Source organism: Halichondria panicea, chromosome 7 (genome assembly GCF_963675165.1).
Source record: "Halichondria panicea chromosome 7, odHalPani1.1, whole genome shotgun sequence".
Lineage (NCBI taxonomy): Eukaryota > Metazoa > Porifera > Demospongiae > Suberitida > Halichondriidae > Halichondria > Halichondria panicea.
This window is the reverse complement of record NC_087383.1, coordinates 2,321,056-2,347,387: the sequence shown is the minus strand read 5'-3', so window position 1 is coordinate 2,347,387 and position 26,332 is coordinate 2,321,056. Positions and strand designations below refer to the sequence as shown.

The following is a 26,332-nucleotide window of genomic DNA, read 5'->3' as shown; positions in this document are numbered from 1 at the left end:
CTTTTTAACCACAAACAATCCGAGTAGAAGCCGCTACTTACCTCGAGGCAGAAACATTTATGCCATAAGTTGTTCAGACAGGGTATAACGTTACACTCCGAATACATCTGATGCAAGGTAACAATATACGCTCGATACTCTCTCTCTTTTATTATGGACTGAATTTTGTATGTATGAAGATGTTTAGATTAATGGATCACGATTGGTTGTTATGGTAAGGTAGTCTATTTTGCATGACTGAACACCCTTGTATTAGCTATAATTACAAGCACTGCAATATAGGACAACCAACCTGTATGTCTGTTTCTGAAGTACTGCTCTTTCAGTGTTTACATTGGAGCATTTTTCCCATGCCTCGATTTACAAGCTGATCATTGAAAGCAGGGTTAGAGATGAGGAACACAGTGACGGCACTATCAGGGTGTCCTCTCTGGTGAGTGGGTTGGGCAAGTGTGTGCCTACAGCTGTGAATAAATTCTTGACTGATTGACGTCTGCACTGCTCCCAGGGTACATGCATCTATTTTAATATACAGGTTGGTTGTTCTGTTGAAGCTTTATGACCACTTTGAGCAGCTATAATTATAAGCACTGCAATAATTATGTCCCTGGTAATCTGCTCTTTCAGTGTCTAATACTACTAATTATTGTATAATATTATTGGAGCTATTTTCTCTTCTGTCACTTGCAGTTGCACCTCGAGGGGAAGCTCAGAGTTCTGGAGAATTGGACCAACAGCTGTGATAAGTCAGCGCTACCAAAGGTGAGCTCAATCACTTTAAGAATGTCTTTGAGCAGTATTGATTGCCAGAGTTGAGAGAGCTGACTGTACATGCACGTCACTGTTGTATGTCGAGTATTCTCCACCTGGCAGCAACTTATTGATGTTCCCCTGTCAGGTTGAGGAAAAGAGTGAGACCATTCGATGTCTAGAGGATAACCTGCTGAGGGAGTTGGAGGAGAAGCTGCTCGAGAGGTCATGGAACCGGGTGTCATAGCTGAGCTGGTGAGAGAATTGGAACTGGCTAACAGCAAGGCAGATGTGAGTTTAGCATGTACATGTATACACTCGGTGAATACTGTATAATAATTTATTATGCCTCGACTGAGGCGCAGCCGTATGAGGGATACGCTAAAGCTGACTGTGTGTGTGTGTGTGTGTGTATTAATTCCAGCTGTAACTGCTCAACGGTTGCAATACGACAAAAACTAACAGCTTCTATAGGCTTTTAGCCACGTTTTCTTGGATTTTATTCGTGGATTAGCAAACTAAGGCTTCTTTCTCGATATATGGCTAGTTTGACTCACATATTGAAGGCTGTTACAGTCTCTTCAGAATCATCTGTTCACACTATTCGTTAGCCTTGCACTAAAGCGCTTGCTTTTTGTTCGCTAAGAGCCAGAAAAGATCTGTTGTTTAAAGCAGCTATATAGCTATAGTATAGTAGCCATTATTTTGTTCTCTTTGCAGACACCCATTATTCTTGCAGATTTAATGCGCATGCGCGCTCATCCCCACGTGTGAGATAATCCAGATCCTGATCTACTTTTTCTCTTGGGATTCTGGTAAGAAGCCACAAGCACAACAATGATTATAGAATAGATAACAATAGATGTACACAAGTCTGTGTAACGTTGAGAAGATAGGCTTCTGTTTCCATTCAGCTCCTCTCCTATTCTATTTGTAATTCAATTCTGTCAACAGTAATACATTATGTAATTACCTCTTCACCTCTCTAACACTCTCATAGTTGAGAGAAAGCGAAACATGACGAGAGGCATTAGCACAGCGCAGCTTGCAGCACTCGTTAATACATGTACACTAGACTCTTGTTAATCCGGCACAGTGAATCTTGGCCAGAATAGCGAGGTGGTTTAAAATAGCCACGGCTTAAGGGGGGAATGGATCATAAATATATGTTCCACTAATCCTGCCAAAACGTCAGTAGTGTTTACATCATACCCAAGTTTTTACTATCAAAATGTAGCTTTTAGAGTACACTGTTAAGTGTGCTTAACACAAACATATAACTCGTACAGGGGGGGGGGAGTTACAAGGTATGTTTCAAAATGACTTAGGTTCATTTGTGATTTTTATCTTTGACAGTTGTGGTGTAAAATAATCTGATACATAGATAGTACTTGTCTGTGGTTGTGGTAAATTGTGAGGAATTTTAATTTTGTTGGATCAATTGTGGTCAATGTTGTTTGGGAGTACCATAAGCATTCCAATCATAGAACCAGCCTCGATTAGGACGCCCTCTTTCATTTTTTTTGGTACATTGTTTCTAGAATAATAAAAATTTTTTACTGGTTCTATAATGAGAACGATTACGGTAGATCTTTACCAAATGCGTATTGTGTTTTCTAGATTGGCAGTGAGAAGAAGTCCAGTCCTCTAGACAGTATCAGAGGGCCTCCCTCGTTCCTATACCACCCACAGAGGTGAGAGATACACATGTGCAGTGTTTAGTGTCCTTTAATCAAAATAGATCTACTACCGTATAGCATGTATATTTCGAGGGTATAAATGTTCGCAGTTTTCGCGGATTGAGCCTGTACCGCGAAAATTTATAATAGTAGGCGTGTTCAGTATTATGGATTCGAGGCTAACGGTGTGTAGGTACAGCTGCATGTTGATGTGCGCATGCGCCAAAAGGCTGGAACTCAGACCACGAAAATAAAATCCGCAAAATCCTTTGTAGAGGTCCATCCGCGAACATTTATACCCTCGAAATATACCCGCTATACGGTATTTGCTAGGCATTACTTTTTTTTGCTAGTGAGCTGCATTTCAGAGCATTTAGCAATTGATCATGTATATACTGTATGATCTATGCTCTGAATAGCCGATCTGATGGTGTACTGTGTGATTACACGTACGCTACTATCTCTTTATAATAGTTATTGCAACAACCCTGATAGCAGATGCCTATTTAATACCTAACTACAGTCTAACTTTAAGCTGACCTTTATCTCAAAGTGGGAGAATACCGTTAAATTTCATCGCCAGATTTTCAGTAGTTGAGTGTACATGCACGTCACTGTTGTATGTCGAGTATTCTCCACCTGGCAGCAACTTATTGATATTCCCCTGAGTGAGACCATTCGAGGTCTAGAGGATGACCTGCTGAGGGAGTTGGAGGAGAAGCTGCTCGAGAGGTCTCAAATCATGGACCCAGGTGTCCTGGCTGAGCTGGTGAGAGAATTGGAACTGGCCAACAGCAAGGCAGATGTGAGTTTAGCATGTACATGTATACACTCGGTGAATACTGTATAATTAATACATGTACAGTAGACTCTCGTTAATCCGGCCACCCTTGGGACAGTGCAACTTGGCCAGAAGAGCGCGGTAGTTTGCATTTCAGAAAATAGCCGCGGCTTAAAATCAACCTACCTCGAATATTAATGACTAATTTTGCGGTTTTGTCTCGAGGATAATAAATAAAGATAATGAATCATTTCCTCTCTATTACAATGTAATCCTACAGCTGTGTTTGCTCACAAAATGGTTTGTACATGTATTAAATCTTTATGGCTGACTTGACAGAGCACCCTCGAATAGCTATAATTAGTCTCCATGTACTTGAGTAGCCGTTATACTAGCATACTTCTATTAAACAACATGATAATCATCACATGTGCCTTTAATTGCTCTGGTACGTATTTTGTCCACTGTTTGACTGAAGCTCAGACTCTACTACTAATCTAGAATTTAACAATTCCTCCAGTGTGAGGCTATTGACTTATTTTTATGCCCCAATCTTCATGCAGGGGCGTAGCAAGCAACTTTAAAGTGGTCAGGCCAACTTACAATTAAAGGTCAACTGTTTTTCTACTATTGCATACAGTGGTGAATTTTTTACCTAGGAAAAAGGTCATCACTTTTCCTCACCAAAACAGCATGCGCATTATCACTTACAATATTTACGACCATTACCTACCCAGCTGCAAAAAGTGGTTAGGCTAAAACCTGACCAGCCTGATCGCTTGCTACGGCCTTGATCTTATGTGCAACGTTTAATTATGTGAACATTATTTCTTACTCGTCCAGGTTCAGGTTCGGAAATGTTGTGTTTGAGATCACATCAGGCAGATAGAGAAGGTGGAGCTGGTCCTCCAGGTGAGGGTGTGTGTACAGGTAGATGGTAGGTACGTAAAGTGTTCAAGAAGTTTACTGCCTTGTGTCAGGTAGTGTTGGTATGCTTGTACGGTGTATGTAAGTACATGTATTCATTTGTCTTACAAATACAAGCATTCTTTGTCTTATACTAGTTGAAGTGTTTCACTGCCCTCTCTTCTCCCCACACAGGACCTCCTTCAGTTGCAATCATGAAGATGTTTGAAAGGGCCAAAGTAAACATTAATCTGCTCATCTTCCTACAAAAATCGGCAGAGCGTTAAATTGGATTTCCATTGACAGTTTTATACGTACTGTGCATGTGCTCTCTGTGACACTGTAGGGAGCATTGAATTTAAACCATCATTATTACTGTGCTATATTGACCAATTCCAACTGATTTGTTTTTAGGTAATTGTTATGTAATGTGCCGACATATTTCTAGTCTTCTGTACACTAACTGTTTTGTAAATTGTCCTAGTAATATAATTATTGTCAAAAGTAGATCATGTCGAGATTAGCCTCGATCCCGGCCCAGGCCGCACTTCTCTTGAAAGCCTGTGAAGGAGGCTAGCTAGGTGGAGATTATAGCATTATTACAATAGTGTATACAGTTACATACATACAGCTAGTGCATGACATGCTCTCCGTGTCAGTAGGAAGCATTGAATTCACTCGTCACCATCTGTACATGTGCTATAATTATATTGACCAATGATAGAGATTAGATGCATAACACAACAAATTAATTAACATTTATTAATTAATTAATTAACAACAATAATCATAATATAATTATAACTAAACATTAATTATTAATAATAATCAATTAATTATAAATTAATAATCTAATGAATACACAATTAATAATCAATCTAATTTACTAAACATAATTAATCTCGGGTAGTCCATTTCTCTTCCTCTCTTTGTTAGCGTCCCTGAATACTGTCTCGATACAGGATCTTAGGTGGTTGGGTATGTACAATAGTGTCAGTTCAGAGCAGTGGGTGGTTAGATGTCTGGCAAGCGTCTTCATTCCATCTTCTGTTATTGAGTCATTACCATAAATGTACAGTTCTTCAATCTTGTTGATCAGTCCAGTTGATAGCTCCTCGATACTCTGATCAGTCAGTGCACAGGAAATCAATCTCAATGTTCTCAGAGTCTTATTGACTGCAAGTCCAGCAGCAATGTGACGACAGCTAGTCACTGTGTTACCAGACAAATTAAGAAATTCGAGGGAATTGTTTGTATTCAGAAGTTGATAGAGGGCAGCTCCATTGTCGTCTGATATTGTTAGTGAGCAATTGCCCAGGTACAGGATCTTTAATGATGTGTTAGTTGACAAGGCCTCACAGAGTGTGCTAAGCCCACTGTTACCAATGGCATTATTAGACAAATCCAATTCAGATATTGAACTAGTGTTCTCGATAATCTCAGCGATGTGTATCCCTCCTGTAGGAATATCATTATTAGAGTTGGGACACTTGGAGAGTCCTCGGGCAAGAAATTTGCAGCCTTGGTCATCAATAGAGCAATCGTTGAGGCGCAGTGTGAATCCATTACTGGTGTTGGAACAAGCTGATGCGAAATATCCAACAGAGAGGCAGTCAATAGGATTCATTGTAGTGCAACCAAGATCTAGATTGTGATTAAGAAGATTAGCCACAAACACACACAGTGACGAGTCTTCAGCTTCGTACAAACAATTGATGAGGGACAACAAAAGGGGCTTCGGCTCACCATACTCTTTCTCTTTCTCCTTTTTGACAACCTTTCTGACCAGATCAAAAACAGTGGCTGGAACTGGACACAAGAATCGAGGTAGCAAACTGAGGATTGGTCTACTAGTACTCAGTTTGGTGATACCAGCATAAAACTGGAAGACTGCACTGAATCGAGGACTACCAAACAGCTTCTGGAATACAGAAATTTGTTGCTTGGGAGACATGAGAGAGATGTGGATTGCTGCTAGTAGCTCTTGAATAGACAGGTGGAGAAAACAGTAGTAAACCAGATGACCATCGCTAATGATACTGGGAACAGTTTGTAATAGTCCAACGTATGAAATTTCCTTCGTAATGCGAAGAGCGGCCAAATCATTGTCAGTAAATGTTGCTTTGTTTTTTTCGATCCCATGATATGCAAGTTGACACATTTGTACGGTCTCTGTTCTGATTTCCGAGGGCAGTGAGTCTGGGGATGTGATGTCTCCCACTGGAGTGGTCTTCCCCAACCTATCCTGGAGGTATCTCTTGAGAGAGCTTTGGACAACTGATATGAATATCCCGTGGTTGGATGTGGGGAGTGAGTGGTTATCAGAAAGAAAGCAATTAACGACAATGGAAGCATTGAGGGGGAGGTAGCAGCTACCTTCTACCACTGGGTTCTCTCGAATTCTCTCCAGTAGAGTCTGCACAGCTTGTGAGTCACCATTCAGACACTCGGTAAAATACTGTTCTAGTTGATGTGGAGTGAACCCCAACACTTCCACCCTGGACGATACACGTGGGTGGAGCTTAGCTGAAGACGACGGGCGAGATGTTACAATGACGGCGGATTTATGTAGCGGACTTTCTTGTGCAAAGCCTGGTTCAACTAGTTTGGTGATGATCGAGTCTCCATGGAGGTCAGAAGGAAGCTCGTCCCACCCGTCCAGCACCCACAGTACACCTTTGCCATCAGTTTCTAAAATTTCATCTCCAATCTGGCTTGCGTGTGTTGATTTCCTACAAGGGAGAAGGTCTTCTATTTTCTTGGCTTCTCTAACAAGTGGATCTCTCAGTCTCACGAGGATTGCAATATCGAACTCTTGGAACAGTTTTCCCTCTGCCCACTCCTGACAGATGTGTAGAGCAAGGGTGCTCTTGCCAGAGCCGGGAGCTCCTTCAATCAACACAAAGTTTCGTCTATTTCCAATCTCAGAGAAAATGTTAGTCAAGTTAACCGGAGTTTTTTGAAGTAAAATATCGTCGATTTTTCCTGTGATTGATAGCCTAACAAATTCATCATCGATTCTTCCTCTCTGTATTTTCTCCTTCTGAATCATTGCCAGTTTGAAGACTTTGTTTGTTGGAACAGGAGGCCATTGTGTGGCTGATGTGGATACTCGTGCTCTGTAGCGACTTTGTAGGTAGTCCCTGTACGAGGACAGCTTGTGGTTCAGCAGGACCCTCTCTCGGGAGGGGGGACACGAGGTGGTGGAGTCTGGGGAAACAAAACAATAGGTGAGTACCATTCCTGGTGATAGTTAATAGAGAATTGTATGTGTAACAATAGCAATTAAGTTGAAAGTCCCTTATTTGGTTGCAATCACTCCCACAACGTATGGTACCACAATGACCACATGCACTCTCACATGACAGACTCACATTTGTCAGACAAGTACTTGCACACTCGAACAGCAACGTCTTCTTTGAGCAGGGAGAGTATGATGAGTAGCAGAGCTTGGAAAGTGGCGTCTTGTCCGTTGGTCAGAATCCAGAATTTCAAAGCCAGCAACATTCCTGCCAGAGTGCCATCTACATATGCTCTAGTCCTCACGTCAGTTTGCTCTCCAGGTGAGAGCTCCAATTTTTCAAGATAGCCTTTGTGAACATTGTCGAAACATGCTGCTAACTCGGGTAGATCTGGTTCCTTTATTGCTGTATTGAGCTGCTCATCAGTCAGTTTCATTTCTGTCTTCAGATCGTCAATTGTGAGCTCTGAAATAGATAGCAAGCACACAAGGTTAGCAATCACCAATGAGGGTTTTATGCTTTAGCAATCATTGGGTTTATCCTTTATAGGAAACATGACAGTCTTTATACCTTGGTTCTGCTCTTTAGTGGCCATTCCAGCAAATAAATCTGTGCCTTGCAGCTAGCTCTCTCTGAAATATATTGGGCGTGTTGTTGTTTTTGCATGACTTGCAAAAAAAGTGGGTGTATCTCAGATATCTAAGACTGAGATACACCCACTTTTTTGCATTTAATACCACACCCACCAAAGACATTTGAGACAAAACCTCCAAAAGAACGGCGGCTGATTCATGAGACTAGGTACTGGCATGCGCAAGGAACACGTGGTCAGGCAGTCAGTGAAAGAACAAACAAATTAGAAAACTTCTCTTCCCTATAATTCTCAAGATTTCCCTTGCTGATCTATCCTGTAATTCTCTATAAGAAGATGACCACTACCTCCTCGAGCACATCCTCAACTGGAACACCGCCGATCAGTTCCACCAACCCGACGACAACTCCGACAACTCTCAACACCATGATTGCCAATTCTGTCCAGGCAGCCCTCGGCGCGGTGTTACCAACGATCATCACCGCAATGGACCAGCGGATTCAGGCAGCAGTCCAACAACACAGCCCCACAGCCGGCCCCTCATCAGTCTCACCATCAGTCCCACCCTCGATCCCAACCATCTCTGCTTCCGGCTCGGGTACCCCACGGAGTCCCACCTCAGGCCCTGTTGTCAGCACCGGAACGGCAGGTATGTCAAGTACCTCACTAGCACATGTTCCCCTCGTATCCACTAGTGCCCCCCGTACTCAAATCCGCATGAGCCTCCCCACATTACCGACGATACCAAGCATTATTCCATATACGGTCAATGTAGGCCAGAATGCCATCCCCATTCCCGACAAACTATCTAAAAAATCGGAAAAAGGGGAATTTATCGAACTAGCTGAGTTCTTACCCGACTCGTTCGGGGGTACCTCAAACGATACGGGTGAGAAACCCAGAAGAAAGCGCAGGGTTGCCAACATATTACATAAAAACCTCTGCTCTACGTTTTACAAATAAATGCTAGGTCTACAATCAATCAAGACACAGAACTAGATCTAGCTATGGCGATGTGCTTCTGCTGCCCCAAACCTCGCTACAAACGGCTGGTTGATGGGCTCTTCCCAGAGTACCCTCAAACACCCACACGTACCTGTGTCTGCTAATATAGACAAGCTGCTCTTCTTTGTTCAAACCTCCCCTGACCATCTGGACAATATTGGAGAGTACCTCGCTCTGAGACTGTGTCAGAGCCTGCAAAAGAGAGAGAAACGGGTTAGACGACTATTTCAGAGACGTACCTGTACAGTACAATGTCGACATGTCATGTATAGCTAGGAAAATTTATCGACCATCCCCGTACCTCCGGAACAGAAAATGGTGTACCGTATATCTTCTAATTTATCGGACAGGAAAAAATAATTATTTTAGAAATTGTCCGGGTATAATTGGAACAGATTTTTATAGAGCATGCGAAGTGTCTGGAATAATTAGAACAAGCAAGCAGCTGCATGCGAGCTAGCTAAGTTTAATAGAACAGGGTACGACTGAATAGTTGCACAAGCTATCTAAAACTAGCTACTCAAAGCTATCTAACTGCAGCGCTCTAAGTCTTACTTGCCGTCTGTGAATGATAACTCGGTATTGTCCGGATATTTAGAACAAATGTAATATTAAAGTACTGGAGTGTCCGTTGTATTAGAACAACGAAAATTGCCCAAAAGAGTGTCTGGGTAATTAGAAGTGTCCGATAAATTAGAAGATATACGGTATATATGTGGCTGGGAACTTTAAATGTTATATCTATGATACAACTATAGTATCCAATGGCTTTCTCACAAACGTGGTACAAAATACCATTTTCATGCCTCTCCCTCCCCCCAGGCATGTGAGTGTGGCTCTGCAAGTGACGGAGAAGCTGCTGTCAGCCTGTGACTCACGAAAGCTCCAGTTGATTGTGGATAGCTACCTGGATATACTGCATAATATGCTGGAAACTAGCAACACAGAACTGCATATCATGGCCACCAATTCGGTGAGTAGGGAGTGGGTGTGGGTGTGTGGTGTGTGTGGGTGTGAGTAGAGTGTGTGTCTGTGATAGTGCCGAGAGTGAACGTGTGTGTATGTGTGTGGGTGTGAGTAGCGAGTGTAAGTGTGAGAGTGCGGAAAGTGAACATGCATGTATATGTGTGGGTGTGTGTAGTGGGTGTGGAGGGGGTATGCCATTAGCCAGGAGTGAGTGTGTGAAGTGAACTTGTTTATACAACACATTGACCCTTCCTCCGCACACACACAGTTTGTGAAGTTTGCCGAGCGAGAGGAAGGGAACACCCCCTACCACAGACAGTACGACGTCCTCATCCACCGCTTTGCCTCTCTTAGCCTCACCAAGAATGTCGACGACGCCGATAAATATCACGAGTATGTGTACATGAAATGAGTTTGAGTGGCCACAGGTCGAAGTGTTAGGTGTCATATTTTAACTGTACCGCCCTTAGGGTGCTCTGCCACATGCATAACTTGTGATCACATTGCTTTCATCACCAACTCCACCCCTCCCCACTACACCTCACACAGGACGCGGATGGCTGGGTTGCAAGGGCTGAGGGGAGTGATAAAGAAGATTGGTCGGCAAGACAACCTCCAGATGAACATTTGGGACCTTGATCACATGAACAAGATAGTGCCGCCCTTCCTCTTCAATATGCACAGTCACAGTGTCGCCCAGTCAAGGTATACTGTCTAGGATAGTCACTACAATTTGCTTCAGTTCTACTCCTGAAGCACTGGCTAATACACATACTTCAATGAGCTACATACATGTACCAGAAACATTGATAGCCTCAGTCTGTATCAAACTTACCTATTGATGGCCTTAGATAATTATATGCAGTGTGTGCCCATAGTAACCCCCCTCCCACTCTGACAGAGAGATCCAGCCTGTTGTGGAGGAGGGGGACAGTCTGGGAGGGTACTCTCAGGATAGTCTCACTGAGCTCATAACTTTTGCCGGACTCTCTCACATCGACAGTGTCCTCAAGCCAATACTGCAGTAAGTCATTCAATGCCTCGTGTGCGTAGGTGCTACTTGTAGGCAAGGTGGTTTCCCTAATGTGCATGTATACAGTGTACGTACGTAGGTGTTACAACACTGTACTTGTAGGCAAGGTGGTTTCCCTAATAGGTGTAACTTAAATGGAACTGCATTCAGCAGGAATTCATTTAGCCTCCTTCACCGGCCTTTGAAAGAAGGCCTGCTATCGACTGCTTGCGCATGCGCCAAATAAATATTCCTATAATACTGGATACATCAGAGAAAATATCCTAAAAGTCATACACAGAGCTATATAGCTAGCTAGCTAGAGACAGAGCTGTGTAGGTTTGTTGTACTGCTATTTTCTTCTGATAGAATCAGTAGCAGTAGTATAGTAGACTTTCACCAAGTTAGTGTTAAATGGGCGTGGCCTGTCCATATAGGCTTTTATCAGCCGTCACTCCTTTCAGACGATCGTCATCCACACTGTTGCAGGCTGTGAGTCTTTTGTTAACATAGCAGGCTAAGGGTAGCTATCAGAGAATGCTATCCGATGGGCTAGAAACCTTCAATCGAACTTTCTATCTACTTCTTTCAATCCACTTCCTTTCGTTGTGATGTCATAGTTTTACTGAGCATAAACGATGTTATCCAAAGCCCCCAGATATCGGGGGGATATTAGGGCATGCGCAAGCAGTCGATACCAGGCCTACTTCCCTAGTGGGAAGTGCGGCCTGGGATCGAGGCTAGAGTTCATTAGGATTCTTAATTAACTCCTGATGTTAGTAAAGTGCTATGACCTATTGTGCAATGTTGTCTCAGCAGGTCTAGTACCATGACAACCATTGTCTCATATCCTGTGTATATACCGTATAGCGGGTATATTTCGAGGGTATAAATGTTCGCGGTTTTCGCGGATTGAGCCTCTACCGCGAAAATTTTTACCCACGAAAATTTATATCTTTATTGAATAGTAGGCGTGTTCAGTATTATTGACCACACCTATCGACAATAAGAGGTGCCTCACCGTTATAGGCTAGGCCTGGATTCGAGGCTAACGGTGTGGTGGTAACAGCTGCATGTTGATGTGCGCATGCGCCAAAAGGCTGGAACTCAGACCACGAAAATAAAATCCGCGAAATCCTTTGTAATGGTCCATCCGCGAAAATTTATACCCTCGAAATATACCCGCTATACGGTAGTAGCACTCCATTGCTCCCCTTATAGACACTTTGACCTAAACAAACTATGGATATCAGACAAGGAATTCACAGCTGGTGTGTACATCATCGTCGTGGAAGCCATGCAGGTACACGTATATACTGGTGGCCAACTTGGAAACGGTTCTCACCATAGTGTATTATTATTAGTGCATCATGCCAAGGGCGTATACAGAGAAGAGGGCATGCAACTCTCGCCCTATTCTCAGATCATCCGACTTTGTATTGAGCTATTTTTAGAACTGCCCACAAAAACGCCCACGAGTAACCTTTGACCGCACAAGGTAAATCAAAGTATTTTTTATATCTGTGCTAGCTAGCTAGCTTGATTGCAGCATAGTAAAACTAGTTCTCAGCAGCAGTATGGCTCGTACTAGCAGTGTCAAAGGCAAAGAGGCAAACCATCCAACAGTTGCAACTCCAAGAAGATGAAACCTAGGTACAATAAACCTGTCTTCCTGAGTCTCTGGTACTTCTTAACAATGCGCCCAGCTCTTAACTTCCTGCTCGAAGGGGTTGTATTGGACCTGGCTGGACTAGGACTGGTCATGACACTTCTCTAAAATAATACTGCACTGTTCATGTTATGTTAGCTAGCTAGCTAGCTAGCAAAGGCAGCTCTGATGTACACGCCCATAATTATAACTCCGTAAACAGCACCGCCCACTTGTTCACGTCCGTATACTGAATTCTATTTTTAGCATATCCGGTCTCTGATACGAAGTCGGATGAGTACGTAGGATACATAGTGAGTTGCATGCCCTCTTCTCTGTATACGCCCTTGATCATGCTTGATACTTATGGTCGTGTACGGTCGACTGTAAATTCTGACTTGACTGCTCTGCGCAGTTAAGGCCTGGGTCAGGCACTGATAAGATTAATTTTATTCATTGCCAACATTTTATGTAGATCATGTAGATCATGTAGTGTTAATGAGATTCATAATGTTTATTAATGTTATTCATTGCATTGACGTCATAAGGTCAATGTATTTGCTTAGCTAGCTGCTAGAACTATTATAGATTATCTTTGGCAACAAATACGGCGGACTTAAACAAGGTAAGAGTAGCTGTTTAGGCCCTCAAAAGATAGAGTATGTTGTTATGATTATGTTTCCTTGATGGGAAGTAAAAATGTCCAAAACTTTCTTAGCTATGCTAGCTTCTTTAGCTCTGACAGCCACTCTAGAGGTAGGCTATTTTGTGTATCTCAAGAATACAATAACTGCTACTTTTCCCATCAAGGATACTAGTACCTAGCTATGAGATGTTCATCTAGCCTTGTTTTTGAAGCTTGATCTTGGCATCTTCAACGCCGTATTTGCACTTCTCTTTCTGAAAGTGGCATGACGTCATCACCATTTATGGGACTAATTAGCATAATTGAATTAAGCTAATTAGTTTTTTGGAAAAAGAAAACATTGAGCTTCATTTTGGATCATTTTGATGCAGCATACACTGTATATTGCAAATAATACAGCAGTATGAACATAGTGTAAATTTTTGGTGTTGAAATCTGGACCCGGGCCTTAAGTGCGCAGAGTGTCCACAACGTAACATTGATAGCTTTCAGGTCCAACATACTCCGTCACTTTCTGAACAAGATTGTTTATTCAAGCATTTCAATTGTTCCCTCCAGTGTCTACTTACAGTGTAGACATGTACCCCCCAGTGTACATTATCTTATCCCTCCACAGCCCTCTAGTGTACATTATCCACTGTACACGTACCCCCATAGAGACAGGATCGGTACAAGGCCGTCCAGTCGCTGGTGGACCACCTGGATGCCTATTATGCTTTTGAGCACTGCCCCAAATTCAGCCTATTATGCTTGTGGAAAGAACCTATTATGCCCTACATTCAGTATTTCGTAACCAAAAATTATATCTTGATATAATTATACGTAGCCCCCCACAGCCTCCCAGTGTACATTATCCACTTACATGTGCCCCCACAGCCCCCAGTGTACATTATCCACTTACATGTACCCCCCACAGCCTCCCAGTGTACATTATCCACTTACATGTACCCCCCACAGCCTCCCAGTGTACATTATCCACTTACATGTACCCCCACAGCCCCCAGTGTACATTATCCACTTACATGTACCCCCACAGCCTCCCAGTGTACATTATCCACTTACATGTACCCCCCACAGCCTCCCAGTGTACATTATCCACTTACATGTGCCCCCACAGCCCCCAGTGTACATTATCCACTTACATGTACCCCCACAGCCCCCAGTGTACATTATCCACTTACATGTGCCCCCACAGCCCCCAGTGTACATTATCCACTTACATGTGCCCCCACAGCCCCCAGTGTACATTATCCACTTACATGTACCCCCCACAGCCTCCCAGTGTACATTATCCACTTACATGTACCCCCCACAGCCTCCCAGTGTACATTATCCACTTACATGTACCCCCACAGCCCCCAGTGTACATTATCCACTTACATGTACCCCCACAGCCTCCCAGTGTACATTATCCACTTACATGTACCCCCCACAGCCTCCCAGTGTACATTATCCACTTACATGTGCCCCCACAGCCCCCAGTGTACATTATCCACTTACATGTACCCCCACAGCCCCCAGTGTACATTATCCACTTACATGTGCCCCCACAGCCCCCAGTGTACATTATCCACTTACATGTGCCCCCACAGCCCCCAGTGTACATTATCCACTTACATGTACCCCCCACAGCCCCCCAGTGTACATTATCCACTTACATGTACCCCCCACAGCCTCCCAGTGTACATTATCCACTTACATGTACCCCCACAGCCCCCAGTGTACATTATCCACTTACATGTGCCCCCACAGCCTCCCAGTGTACATTATCCACTTACATGTACCCCCCACAGCCTCCCAGTGTACATTATCCACTTACATGTACCCCCCACAGCCTCCCAGTGTACATTATCCACTTACATGTGCCCCCACAGCCCCCAGTGTACATTATCCACTTACATGTACCCCCACAGCCCCCAGTGTACATTATCCACTTACATGTACCCCCACAGCCCCCAATGTACATTATCCACTTACATGTGCCCCCACAGCCCCCAGTGTACATTATCCACTTACATGTGCCCCCACAGCCTCCCAGTGTACATTATCCACTTACATGTGCCCCCACAGCCCCCAGTGTACATTATCCACTTACATGTGCCCCCACAGCCTCCCAGTGTACATTATCCACTTACATGTGCCCCCACAGCCTCCCAGTGTACATTATCCACTTACGTGTGCCCCCACAGCCCCCAGTGTACATTATCCACTTACATGTACCCCCACAGCCCCCAGTGTACATTATCCACTTACATGTACCCCCACAGCCCCCAGTGTACATTATCCACTTACATGTGCCCCCCACAGCCCGAGTCCCCCAGGGTACATTAACTTAAATGTACCTCCCCCACAGCCCCCCTGTGTACATTATCCACTATAATACACGTACCCCCACAGCCCCCCAGTGTACATTATCCACTGTACATGTACCCCCACAGAGACAGGATCGGTACAAGGCCGTCCAGTCGCTGGTGGACCACCTGGATGCCAGGGTGAAGGAGTCCTGGGAGACCAAACAGGGGATCCTCGGCACACTCTCTAAGTGTGTTGCCGTGGCAGCAGACAGCTCTCTAGGTGAGTCTCCATGGTAGAGTACTTGTATGGTTTCAACACTATTTTGGGGCCATTTTCTAAAGAAGGCTATACGCATTTATTCTTCATACGCAGATGCTTTCATAGCTGTTATTAAAGTTTGTACATGACATTGTATGTTTTGACACTGGCTTAATCTTTATAATTATACGTACCGTATTACTAGAATATTTTTCTGGTGAAAAACCTTTTCGAATGAGCCAAATCAGCAGAAAATGTGACCCTTTGCGATCTAACTATTGCGTTCTGGCAAGGATCGTGTGTATTTACTAGTAATAATTTAGGTTTTGCAGATATTATTGTTGCGAATTGATCAACCCTCGCAAAATTCGCAAATGTTTGATGCTCGCAAAACCTAGTAATACGGTAGTATGGTTTAATTCCACGCTTTAAATCGGCATACATGTATTTACATTACTTAGCTTGTGTCCACTCATGCAGGTCCGTCTCTACTGGATATATTCCGTACACTGGTCCGCCACCTCCGTATCTCCATAGAAACTGTTTCAGAAGGCCCCTCCGACCTCACGTCCTCTCTGACCTTTCAGCAATCCATCACTATCACTGTGGGGGAGTTTGCAGGAGTCCTTCCCGACTATCATAAGCCAGATATACTGGGGCTCATCAACTCGTATGTACCCGTGGCCTCAGGGGGTCTTGATAGCGGAGCCACCACTGGACTGTCTGTACATCCTCTGGCACCTCAGGACACTCAAAACAGGTGAGAATTGTAATTATAAAGCTGTTGCTTCATTTAGCTATTTGTGTACATGTATGTGTTTAGTTTCCTGTCATAAACACTGTTTGTACATGTACGTGTTCTATGATTCTGGTGCCTTTGTGAATCCTGTTTATAGCAGTAACCTTTGAGTAGACTATGATATTATGTTATACTTATTGTCCATACATCAGAATTTATGGCAGTAAACCTCCGAGGACGAGGGTGAAGCTCCGAGGCCAAGGATGGTTTACGTTTGCCATAAATTCAAATGTAGTGGACAGTAAGTGTTATATACCCACTTTAATGAAAAGTATTTGTTACCTAAGCTACCTTACCTTGGATACAACTAGCTAACTGTCTCAAAAACTATTGAGGCAAAAAGGTTGTGCGTATAGCTTTTAGCCAGTGCTAAGCTTCTAGCTCTACGCACTAACTTGTCAATGTCCAAGCAGTGAGCCCCACCCGGCCATCCTCCAGCCTTCCTGGTGTTTAGTGAGCCCCACCCATCTGTCCTGCCTTTGTCAACAAGTGTCTAGCTTCTTTTTGGCTGTGTAGATCTAGTATAAAATCAGTGCGCCCTCAAGGCAAGGGAGTTTATGAGGAATGTGCTCCAGGCCAAGGGCTGGGGTTTATGGTAGTTAAACCCCAGCCAGTTGCTATGATACAGACCCCAAGTGGGGAATATTATAGAGGATGATCTGCTTATAATTATGTGACCATGCACAATAGACTGCGTGCATTACTAAGTGTTTATGCTTCCATAATTGTGTTCTCTCCTTTATTATGCAGCCCCATGTTGACTACCTCCCTGGTCAAGTGTTTGAGGGCGGTGGCTGACACCTGTCACGCATCAGTGCTGGAGACCGCGTTCCCAGGGCAACTGTTTGCCTCCCTCGTCCAATTGCTCCTCATACGAGAACCCAGCACACAGTTGGATGTGGCCCTACTCTGGCATCGTCTCGTAGATCACCATGCCAACAAGGACAAGATTCCTCTCAACACGTGCGTATGTGTGCGTGCGTGCGTACCTTGCTATGTTCAGTGTGCATTTGAGGCATACTAGACTTTATTTGTCAGTTATACAGGTCCATATGAGCTTTTGTCTTAGCTTTCACTACATGTATTTATACAATCATGTGCAGTGCATACAGCTACATGTATGTGTATTTATACCCTCCTCTTGTGCAGTGATTGGGTGAGTCTGGAGGCTGTAGGGCTCTCACTGGGTTTGGTTTTGAAAAGATTCCTCTCTAAAACAGTCAACTCTCTCTTCACCAATCTCCTGGAACTGGCCAAAGCTCTCTGCACTAGCCCTGCTAACACACTCGCTTTCTACCAACTCGTATTTCTCCTGACACTGGAATTCTCTTATCAAGGGCTCTCAGATATACTGGTCTTCCTACACCAGCTGCAAGAGTTTGCTGTGAAGGAGAAAGGCCTTGAGGCACATCACAGAGTGGTGCTACATGCTACAGTGGCGGGTGTGCTGCATCTAGCGTCCAAGATTAGTCGAAACGAGGTACTCAAGACGACACACATCGATGGAGTGATTGCTAAGAGAAGGGAGACAGCTCCAAAGGCTATAGTGGGACATTCTTCTAGAGGGGTGAGTGTGTGTGTATGGGGGGGCAGTCTTCTAAAGGGTGAGCAGGGTGAGCAGGGTGTCATCAAGGGCGTATACAGGAAGAGGGCATGCAATTCGCCCTATTCTCAGAATCATCCGACTTCGTATTGAGCTATTTTTAGAACTGCCCACAAAAACGCCCACGCGTAACCTTTGACCGCACAAGGTAAATCAAAGTCTTTTTTATATCTGTATAAGCTAGCTCGATTGCAGCATAGTAAAACTAGTTCTCAGCAGCAGTATGGCTCGTACTAGCAGTGTCAAAGGCAAAGGCAAACCATCCAACAGTTGCTACTCCAAGAAGATGAAACCTAGGTACAATAAACCTGTCTTCCTGAGTCTCTGGTACTTCTTAACAATGCGCCCAGCACTTAACTTCCCGCTCGTAGGGGTTGTCTTGGACCTGGCTGGACTAGGACTGGTCATGACACTTCTCTAAAATAATACGATATCCCCCTCTAGCTCCAATCCTCCCCCTAAAATTTACATTTAGGCACTAGTCGGAGTTCATAGCTGGAAATTTTACATACTAACAGCAAGAGTTCATGATAAAGGTCTATTATGAACTCTCTTGCTAACAGTTGACCTTTTTTTTTAGCAAAATTTTTTAGTCACTTTTCTTATTACTCTCTCTATTTCAAAATCCTATATGACACCCTGGTGAGTATGGGGCAGTCTTGCACATGTGTGGGGGACGGTAGTGATGATGCCCATGCATGATAATACACAGCACTGACTACATGTGTGGGTGTTCATCTAGATACATATTCAAATGACTTGAGGTGCAGAGTGTTGCTACACTACTTAAGCAAACCAAGTAAGAGAATTAATGTACATCAGCAAAAGTATTGTAAAAGAATAGAGCATTTGTTCGGGAGAAGTGGAGATGTCGAGCCAAAATAGCAAAGGCATGGTCCTCATCCTATGTTGAATCCGTAAAACAGTGCTACAGATACTCTTTGAAAATCTAGGCACTTACTTAGGAGAAGTTCAAGCAAAGATACACATACATTTGTACATAATTATGAAGCTTGTGGGTATATCATAATCATGATCAGCTTTGTTTTGTGGTTTAGTGGTGTGAGTACTCACTTCAACATTCAACTTTGAATGATTCAACCTACTGTATGGTCCCACTATGTACGTGCACTGCCTATATATGGTCCCACTATGTACATGCACTGCTTATGGTCCCACTATGTACATGCACTGCTTATGGTCCCACTATGTACATGCACTGCTTATGGTCCCATTATGTACATGCACTGTTTATGGTCCCACTATGTACATGCACTGCCTATGGTCCCACTATGTACATGCACTGCCTATGGTCCCACTATGTACATGCTTATGGTCCCACTATGTACATGCTTATGGTCCCACTATGTACGTGCACTGCCTATGGTCCCACTTTGTACGTGCACTGCCTATGGTCCCACTATGTACATGCATTGCTTATGGTCCCACTATGTACGTGCACTGCCTATGGTCCCACTTTGTACGTGCACTGCCTATGGTCCCACTTTGTACGTGCACTGCTTATGGTCCCACTATGTACGTGCACTGCCTATGGTCCCACTATGTACGTGCACTGCTTATGGCCCCACTATGTACGTGCACTGCCTATGGTCCCACTATGTACGTGCACTGCCTATGGTCCCCACTATGTACGTGCACTGCCTATGGTCCCACTATGTACGTGCACTCCCTATGGTCCCACTATATACGTGCACTGCCTATGGCCCCACTATGTACGTGCACTGCCTATGGTCCCACTATGTACATGCACTGCTTATGGTCCCACTATGTACACGCACTGCCTATGGTCCCACTATGTACATGCACTGTTTGATGTCCTTTGCAGTACTTCGTACTAACAGTTTCTTCAGCCTTCACACTGCTTTCCATACATTCAGTGAACGGTTAGTAGCTACATGTATATCATATCTGCTGGTATATGCAAGCTAGTCCCCGCCCATTCTCCATTTCAGATCCTCACCATAATTTGTATGTGAGTTTCCATATATACCACCAAGAGTAGATCGTGAGAGCATTTACTATAATATTAATACCACCTTATAGCGGGTAATTTTTGAGGGTCTCGCAGATTAGCCATTTTTGTAACCCTCAAAAAGTACCCATTTAACATACAAGTGCTAGAAGCCATCATTGCTTAGGACCACATGTTGTTTGCATAGCAACATTGTATGGTATTTTGTTGTTTTGTGGTAATGCAGTCAGCAAACAGCTGTACCACTACCACATGGTGGTTGTATTACCTGTGTGTGTGTGTGTACATGATCGACCACCATGCAATTTGAGTTTGCATGCAGCAAAAATGCAAAAATATTCATCATGATAATGTGTGTAGCGTTATGTTATGTAGCTTTGCACCTCCACCGAGGCATCAGCACCCGCGGTGCTTTCATTAATACATGTACCTGCAATTATATAACTACTGTACCACTACCACGATGCTGTGATGGTTGTATCTGTATACCTGTGTGTGTACATGACCACCATGCAATCTATTACCCAGTCTGCTGTGCAAGAGAGACTTGTGATGGAGGAAGAGCTCAAGAAGGCACTGGATCGCTGTGAGGAGTTGGAGCAGAGCAGTGTGCCGATGGGGTAGATATTTGAGTGCTACAAACAACAGGTGATAAAAGTGGTACAGTATACCTGTACAGATTATGGCCTACATTATGCACTGCATCTATGTACATTAAATTAGTACTGGACTAGATATTATTTGTTGGTAAAAAACGCCAAATCAGCAGAAAATTATTAACTTTCCATGATTATTGTCTGGTTATATCTGTTGGTTTAAGAGTTTATCGTGTTTTTCCTGTTCCTTTGCACAGTTTGAGGCTGAGAGTGCTGCCCTGTCAGTAATGAACCCGTACACTCGGACGCCTTCAAGAAGTTTAGGTATAAGAAATGTGATAACCAAAACTGAATTTGTAGTTGAAAGTGTGTATGTACGAATGATAGTCATGTGATGATGCCATGTGTGTTCTACTAAAGTATCGTATGATCTAAATTGCACATTAGCTATTTTCGTTGCCATGCAGAGGGTATGAATATACATACACTCATTGTACCCCCCACAGAGAGTTCTTGCGAGCATCGACAGTGGACCCCCCGGACAGAAGGCTGGGTATCGACAAGTACTCTGACGTGACCAAGCCAATCATCCATACATCAGCGTTCATGGAGATATGCTCCACCCACTCTGTGAGTCTCCGTATACTTGAGTAGCCGTTATACTAGCATACTTCTATTAAACAACATGATAATCATCACATGTGCCATTAATTGCTCTGGTACGTACTTTGTCCACTGTTTGACTGAAGCTCAGACTCTACTACTAATCCAGACTTTAACAATTCCTCCAGTGTGAGGCTATTAACTTATTTTTATGCCCCAATCTTCATGCAGGGGCGTAGCAAGCAACTTTAAAGTGGTCAGGCCAACTTGATTAAAGGTCAGCTGCTTTTCTACTATTGGAACTTTTGCATACAGTGGTGAATTTTTTACCTAAGAAAAAGGTCATCATTTTTCCTCACCAAAACAGCATGCGCATTATCACTTACAATATTTACGACCATTACCTACCCAGCTGCTAAAGTGGTTAGGCCAAAACCTGACCAGCCTGACCGCTTGCTACGACCTTGATCTTATGTGCAACGTTATGCTATAATTATGTGAACATTATTTCTTACTCGCCCAGGTTCAGGTTCGAAAGTATTGTGTTTGAGATCACGTCAAGCAGATAGAGAAGGTGGAGCTGGTCCTCCAGGTGAGGGTGTGTGTACAGGTAGAATTAATTTGGTAGGTACGTAAATTGTTCAAGAAGTTTACTGCCTTGTGTCAGGTATAGTGTTGGTATGCTTGTACGGTGTATGTAAGTACATGTATTCATTTGTCTTACAAATACATGCATTCTTTGTCTTATACCAGTTGAAGTGTTTCACTGCTCTCTCTTCTCCCCACACAGGACCTCCTTCAGCTGCAATACGAGGGCCTGGCAATCATGAAGATGTTTGGGAGGGCCAAAGTGAACGTTAATCTGCTTATCTTCCTCATTAACAAAATCGACAGAGCGTTAAATTGGATTCCCATTAGCAAATTGTGTTCATTGACAGTTTTATACGTACAGCTCTCTGTGACACACTGTAGGGAGAATTGAATTTAAACCATCATTATTACTGTGCTATATTGACCAATTCCAACTGATTTGTTTTTTAGTTATGTAATGTGCTGACATCCTTCTAGTCTTCTGTGCACTGAAGCAAATAATTGTTCTAGAATAAAATTAATGATTAGCCTCGGATCCCGGCCCAGGCCGCACTTCTCTTGAAAGCCTGTGAAGGAGGCTAGCTAGGTGGAGATTATAGCATTATTACAATAGTGTATTCAGTTACATACATACAGCTAGTGCATGACGTGCTCTCCGTGTCAGTAGGAATTGAAGCATTGAATTCACTCGTCACCATCTGTACATGTGCTATAATTATATTGACCAATGCAACTTCCATTAATAACAACGTCGACCTTTGTTTTACGTGTAATAATTATGTCTGTACGCTACTTTTTTCTTTTCTCGAAGCAATATTGGATAATTATTATTGTAGAATAAAATATAATAGTTGTCAAAAGTACATGCAATGGTCGAGATTAAATGCATACACATTAATCTCAGGTAGTCCATTTCTCTTCCTTTCTTTGTTAGCGTCCCTGAATACTGTCTCGATACAGGATCTTAGGTGTCTGGGTATGCACAATCGTGTCAGTTCAGAGCAGTGGGTGGTTAGATGTCTGGCAAGCGTCTTCATTCCATCTTCTGTTATTCGGCCGTATCAATGCAGGGAAGTATGTCAGCAATTGTAATGGCTTCTCTAACGAGGGGATCTCTTAGTTTCACGAGGATTGCAATATCGAGCTCTTGGAACAGTTTCCCCTTTGCCCACTCCTGACAGATGTGTAGAGCAAGGGTGCTCTTGCCAGAGCCGGGAGCTCCTTCAATCAACACAAAGTTTCGTCTATCTCTAATCTCAGAGAAAATGTTTATCAAGTCAACCGGAGTTTTTTGAAGTAAAATATCGTCAATTTTTGCTGTGATTGATAGTCTAAAAAATTCATCGTCAATTCTGCCTCTCTGTATTTTCTCCTTCTGAATCATGGCCAGTTTGAAAATTGTTTTTGTTGAGACGGGAGGCCATTGTGTGACTGATGTGGATACTCGTGCTCTGTAGCGACTTTGTAGGTAGTCCCTGTACGAGGACAGCTTGTGGTTCAGCAGGATCCTCTCTCGGAAGGGGGGACACGAGGTGGTGGAGTCTGGGGAAACAAAACAATAGGTGAGTACCATTGGGTTTATTCTTTATAGGAAACATGACACTCTTTATACCTTGGTTCTGCTCTTTAGTAGCCATTCCAGTAAATATATAAATGTGTGCCTTGCAGCATAGATTGAAGAGTTAGCTCTCTATCTCAGACTCTGAAATATATTGTGTTTTGTTTTTGCAAAAAAAGTGGGTGTATCTCAGATGCCAAATACTGATATACACCCACTTTTCTTTGCATTTACCACACCCACCAAAGACTGTGCAGGTGGTGCATGGGGTTCTGATTTTTTGAAACCTGGCTCATTGCTAAAGTATTACAGCATTCTCCTAATGGAAAGAGGGTGAGTCAATTTATTAGCCATAGATTATTGTCTGGTTCATCAATTGGTTTGTAAGGTCGTGGATCATGTTTTCTGTTTTTTAATTTGCACAGTTTAAGGCTGAGAATGCTGCCCTGTCAGTAATGAACCCGACGTATTCAAGTAAGAAATGTGATTACCGTAAATACCTTTAATTAAAGCGACACTTTTTAAGCCAGAGGTCGCTTCTTTTGGAGGTTGAACATTATGTTGAAGACCTGGTATCGCTTCTGATTATGGATAGCTCTACTCAGTCTATACTTGCCTCGATTTCTAGAACGTGTTTTCTAAAAACGATGCTAGGGTGTGGCTATATTTACATCATTTAGGACGCGACATTAAAACATAATTGTCAACGTAGCTGTCGTAGAAGTCAGAAAATTACCTAAGCTCGAGAGTGTCGCATATTTGGAGGGTCACCTTAATTAGAGGTCTTACAGTACCAGAACTGCAGAGTTGAGTTTTGGCACTCTCCAATTGCCGTGTATTAAGTGTGCACCTCTGAAGAATTAGCTTTGGTCCAATAATTATAGGAAACAGAAGTTGCATTTCCTGCCATAATTATATATCTCCAAAGCGGTCAATGGCTGCTGCTAGGCAGCACAGCTTTTGTTGCACTTTTATGACTAATAATCAATAGGGCTTTAAATTAGTGCAAGCTAGGCTAACTCATAAGTTGGTTGGGTTGTCTGAGGAGCCGATTTCCCTCCCCAAGATATTTACTAGTCTCATTGAGATCGGGGAGAGTAAGTCACTATCACTTGTGCACCTTTGTGAACCTGTCTGTCTAATGTGATCACCCTGTAGCCAGGTTAATGGCCCAGTCTCCATAGGGTTGGTTTCATGCAACCTGTGTTAGCATGTCACCTCTTTATTACAGCCACTGTTGGTCTGCCCTAGTGTGAGCTCTCAGACTTAGCCTTGTGTGTACATGTACATGCATGCTGCCTGTGCACCTGATGTGCTGGTAATGTGTATAATCTCTTCTGCTCAGAGAACCGGACATTTGGATCTACCGAGCACAACTCCAGATCACACACAATATTCAAACTGACCATTGAAAGCAGGGTTAGAGATAAGGAACTCAGTGATGGCACTACTATCAGGGTGTCCTCTCTGGTGAGTGGGGTTGGGCAAGTGTGTGCCTACAGCTGTGAACACACTAGGTCAACTATTTTGCTTTAATTTGATCTACACGTACAGACTATGTATGTGTAAATGTACATATAAGTTATTGTTATTATGATGATTTTACCTCCTTCTCTGTGTTCAGAGCCTGGTTGACCTGGCTGGGTCAGAGCGTGTAAGTGCAACAGGTGCCACGGGTGAGCAGTTTTGGGACAAGCTGATACAGTAGCCAATCAAGTAAAACTTCCCGTTGCTTTTTTGATGAAGATCATATCAAATTAAGTTATCAGAGTGAACCGTGTGAGTTACTATAGTTACATTGTACAGTATGCACTGCATGGAAATGTGCAGTTATATTAATCCCACGCTGAATGTACTGCTTTGTATAATTATACTCTCTCCTTCATAAAATGGTGTTGGTACATGTACGTACGTCATGTGATTACAGTTGCTTAAGTTTCTTACCAGTTTTGAGAGGCCGCTAATAACAAGAGTCCATAATAAAAGAGAGGGAGTATCCAACGTAGCATTACCTTGCGTCAAATGTATTCGGAAAGTGACGTAACTTCCTGCTTTTTAACCAAACAATCCGAGTAGAAGCCGCTACTTACCTCGAGGCAGAAACATTTATACCATAAGTTGTTCAGACAGGGTATAACGTTACACTCCGAATACATCTGATGCAAGGTAACGATATACGCTCGATACTCTCTCTAATTGCTAGGCATTACTTTTTTGCTAGTGAGCTGCATTTCAGAGCATTTAGCAATTGATCATGTATATACTGTATGATCTATGCTCTGAATAGCTGATCTGATGGTGTACTGTGTGATTACACGTACGCTACTATCTCTTTATAATAGTTATTGCAACAACCCTGATAGCAGATGCCTATTTAATACCTAACTACAGTCCAACTTTAAGCTGACCTTTATCTCAAAGTGGGAGAATACCGTTAAATTTCATTGCCAGATTTTCTGTAGTTGTGTGTACATGCACGTCACTATTGTATGTCGAGTATTCTCCACCTGGCAGCAACTTATTGATGTTCCCCTGTCAGGTTGAGGAAAAGAGTGAGACCATTCAATGTCTAGAGGATGACCTGCTGAGGGAGTTAGAGGAGAAGCTGCTCGAGAGGTCTCAAATCATGGACCCAGGTGTCATGGCTGAGCTGGTGAGAGAATTGGAACTGGCCAACAGCAAGGCAGATGTGAGTTTAGCATGTACATGTATACACTCGGTAAATACTGTATAATTAATACATGTACAGTAGACTCTCGTTAATCCGGCCACCCTTGGGACAGTGCAACTTGGCCAGAAGAGCGCGGTA

The 26,332-nt window shown here is 43.2% G+C and overlaps 2 protein-coding genes and 1 long non-coding RNA gene across 3 annotated transcripts in view; 1 reads left to right on the top strand and 2 right to left on the bottom strand.

Annotated features, from left to right (window-relative positions):
• The window catches only part of LOC135339215 (uncharacterized), a 62,687-nt gene extending 37,705 nt beyond the window's left edge, over window positions 1–24,982 (top strand). Inside the window, exon 3 of the long non-coding RNA XR_010395919.1 lies at window positions 24,869–24,982. This is a non-coding gene — a long non-coding RNA (uncharacterized LOC135339215). The remainder of the gene's footprint in view (window positions 1–24,868) is intronic.
• LOC135339158 (NACHT, LRR and PYD domains-containing protein 12-like) lies at window positions 4,964–7,320 on the bottom strand. Its single transcript, XM_064535302.1, has one exon. It carries the CDS (start codon window positions 7,166–7,168, stop codon window positions 5,003–5,005), a length of 2,166 nt encoding a protein of 721 aa, XP_064391372.1. The 5' UTR covers window positions 7,169–7,320; the 3' UTR covers window positions 4,964–5,002.
• Window positions 22,731–23,798, bottom strand: LOC135339179 (uncharacterized). The gene is made up of 2 exons (XM_064535326.1): window positions 23,578–23,798; window positions 22,731–23,507 (listed from the first exon to the last, which is right to left on the bottom strand). Exons 1-2 carry the CDS (start codon window positions 23,600–23,602, stop codon window positions 23,014–23,016), a joined length of 519 nt encoding a protein of 172 aa, XP_064391396.1. The 5' UTR covers window positions 23,603–23,798; the 3' UTR covers window positions 22,731–23,013.
• Window positions 24,983–26,332: the final 1,350 nt, after the last annotated feature.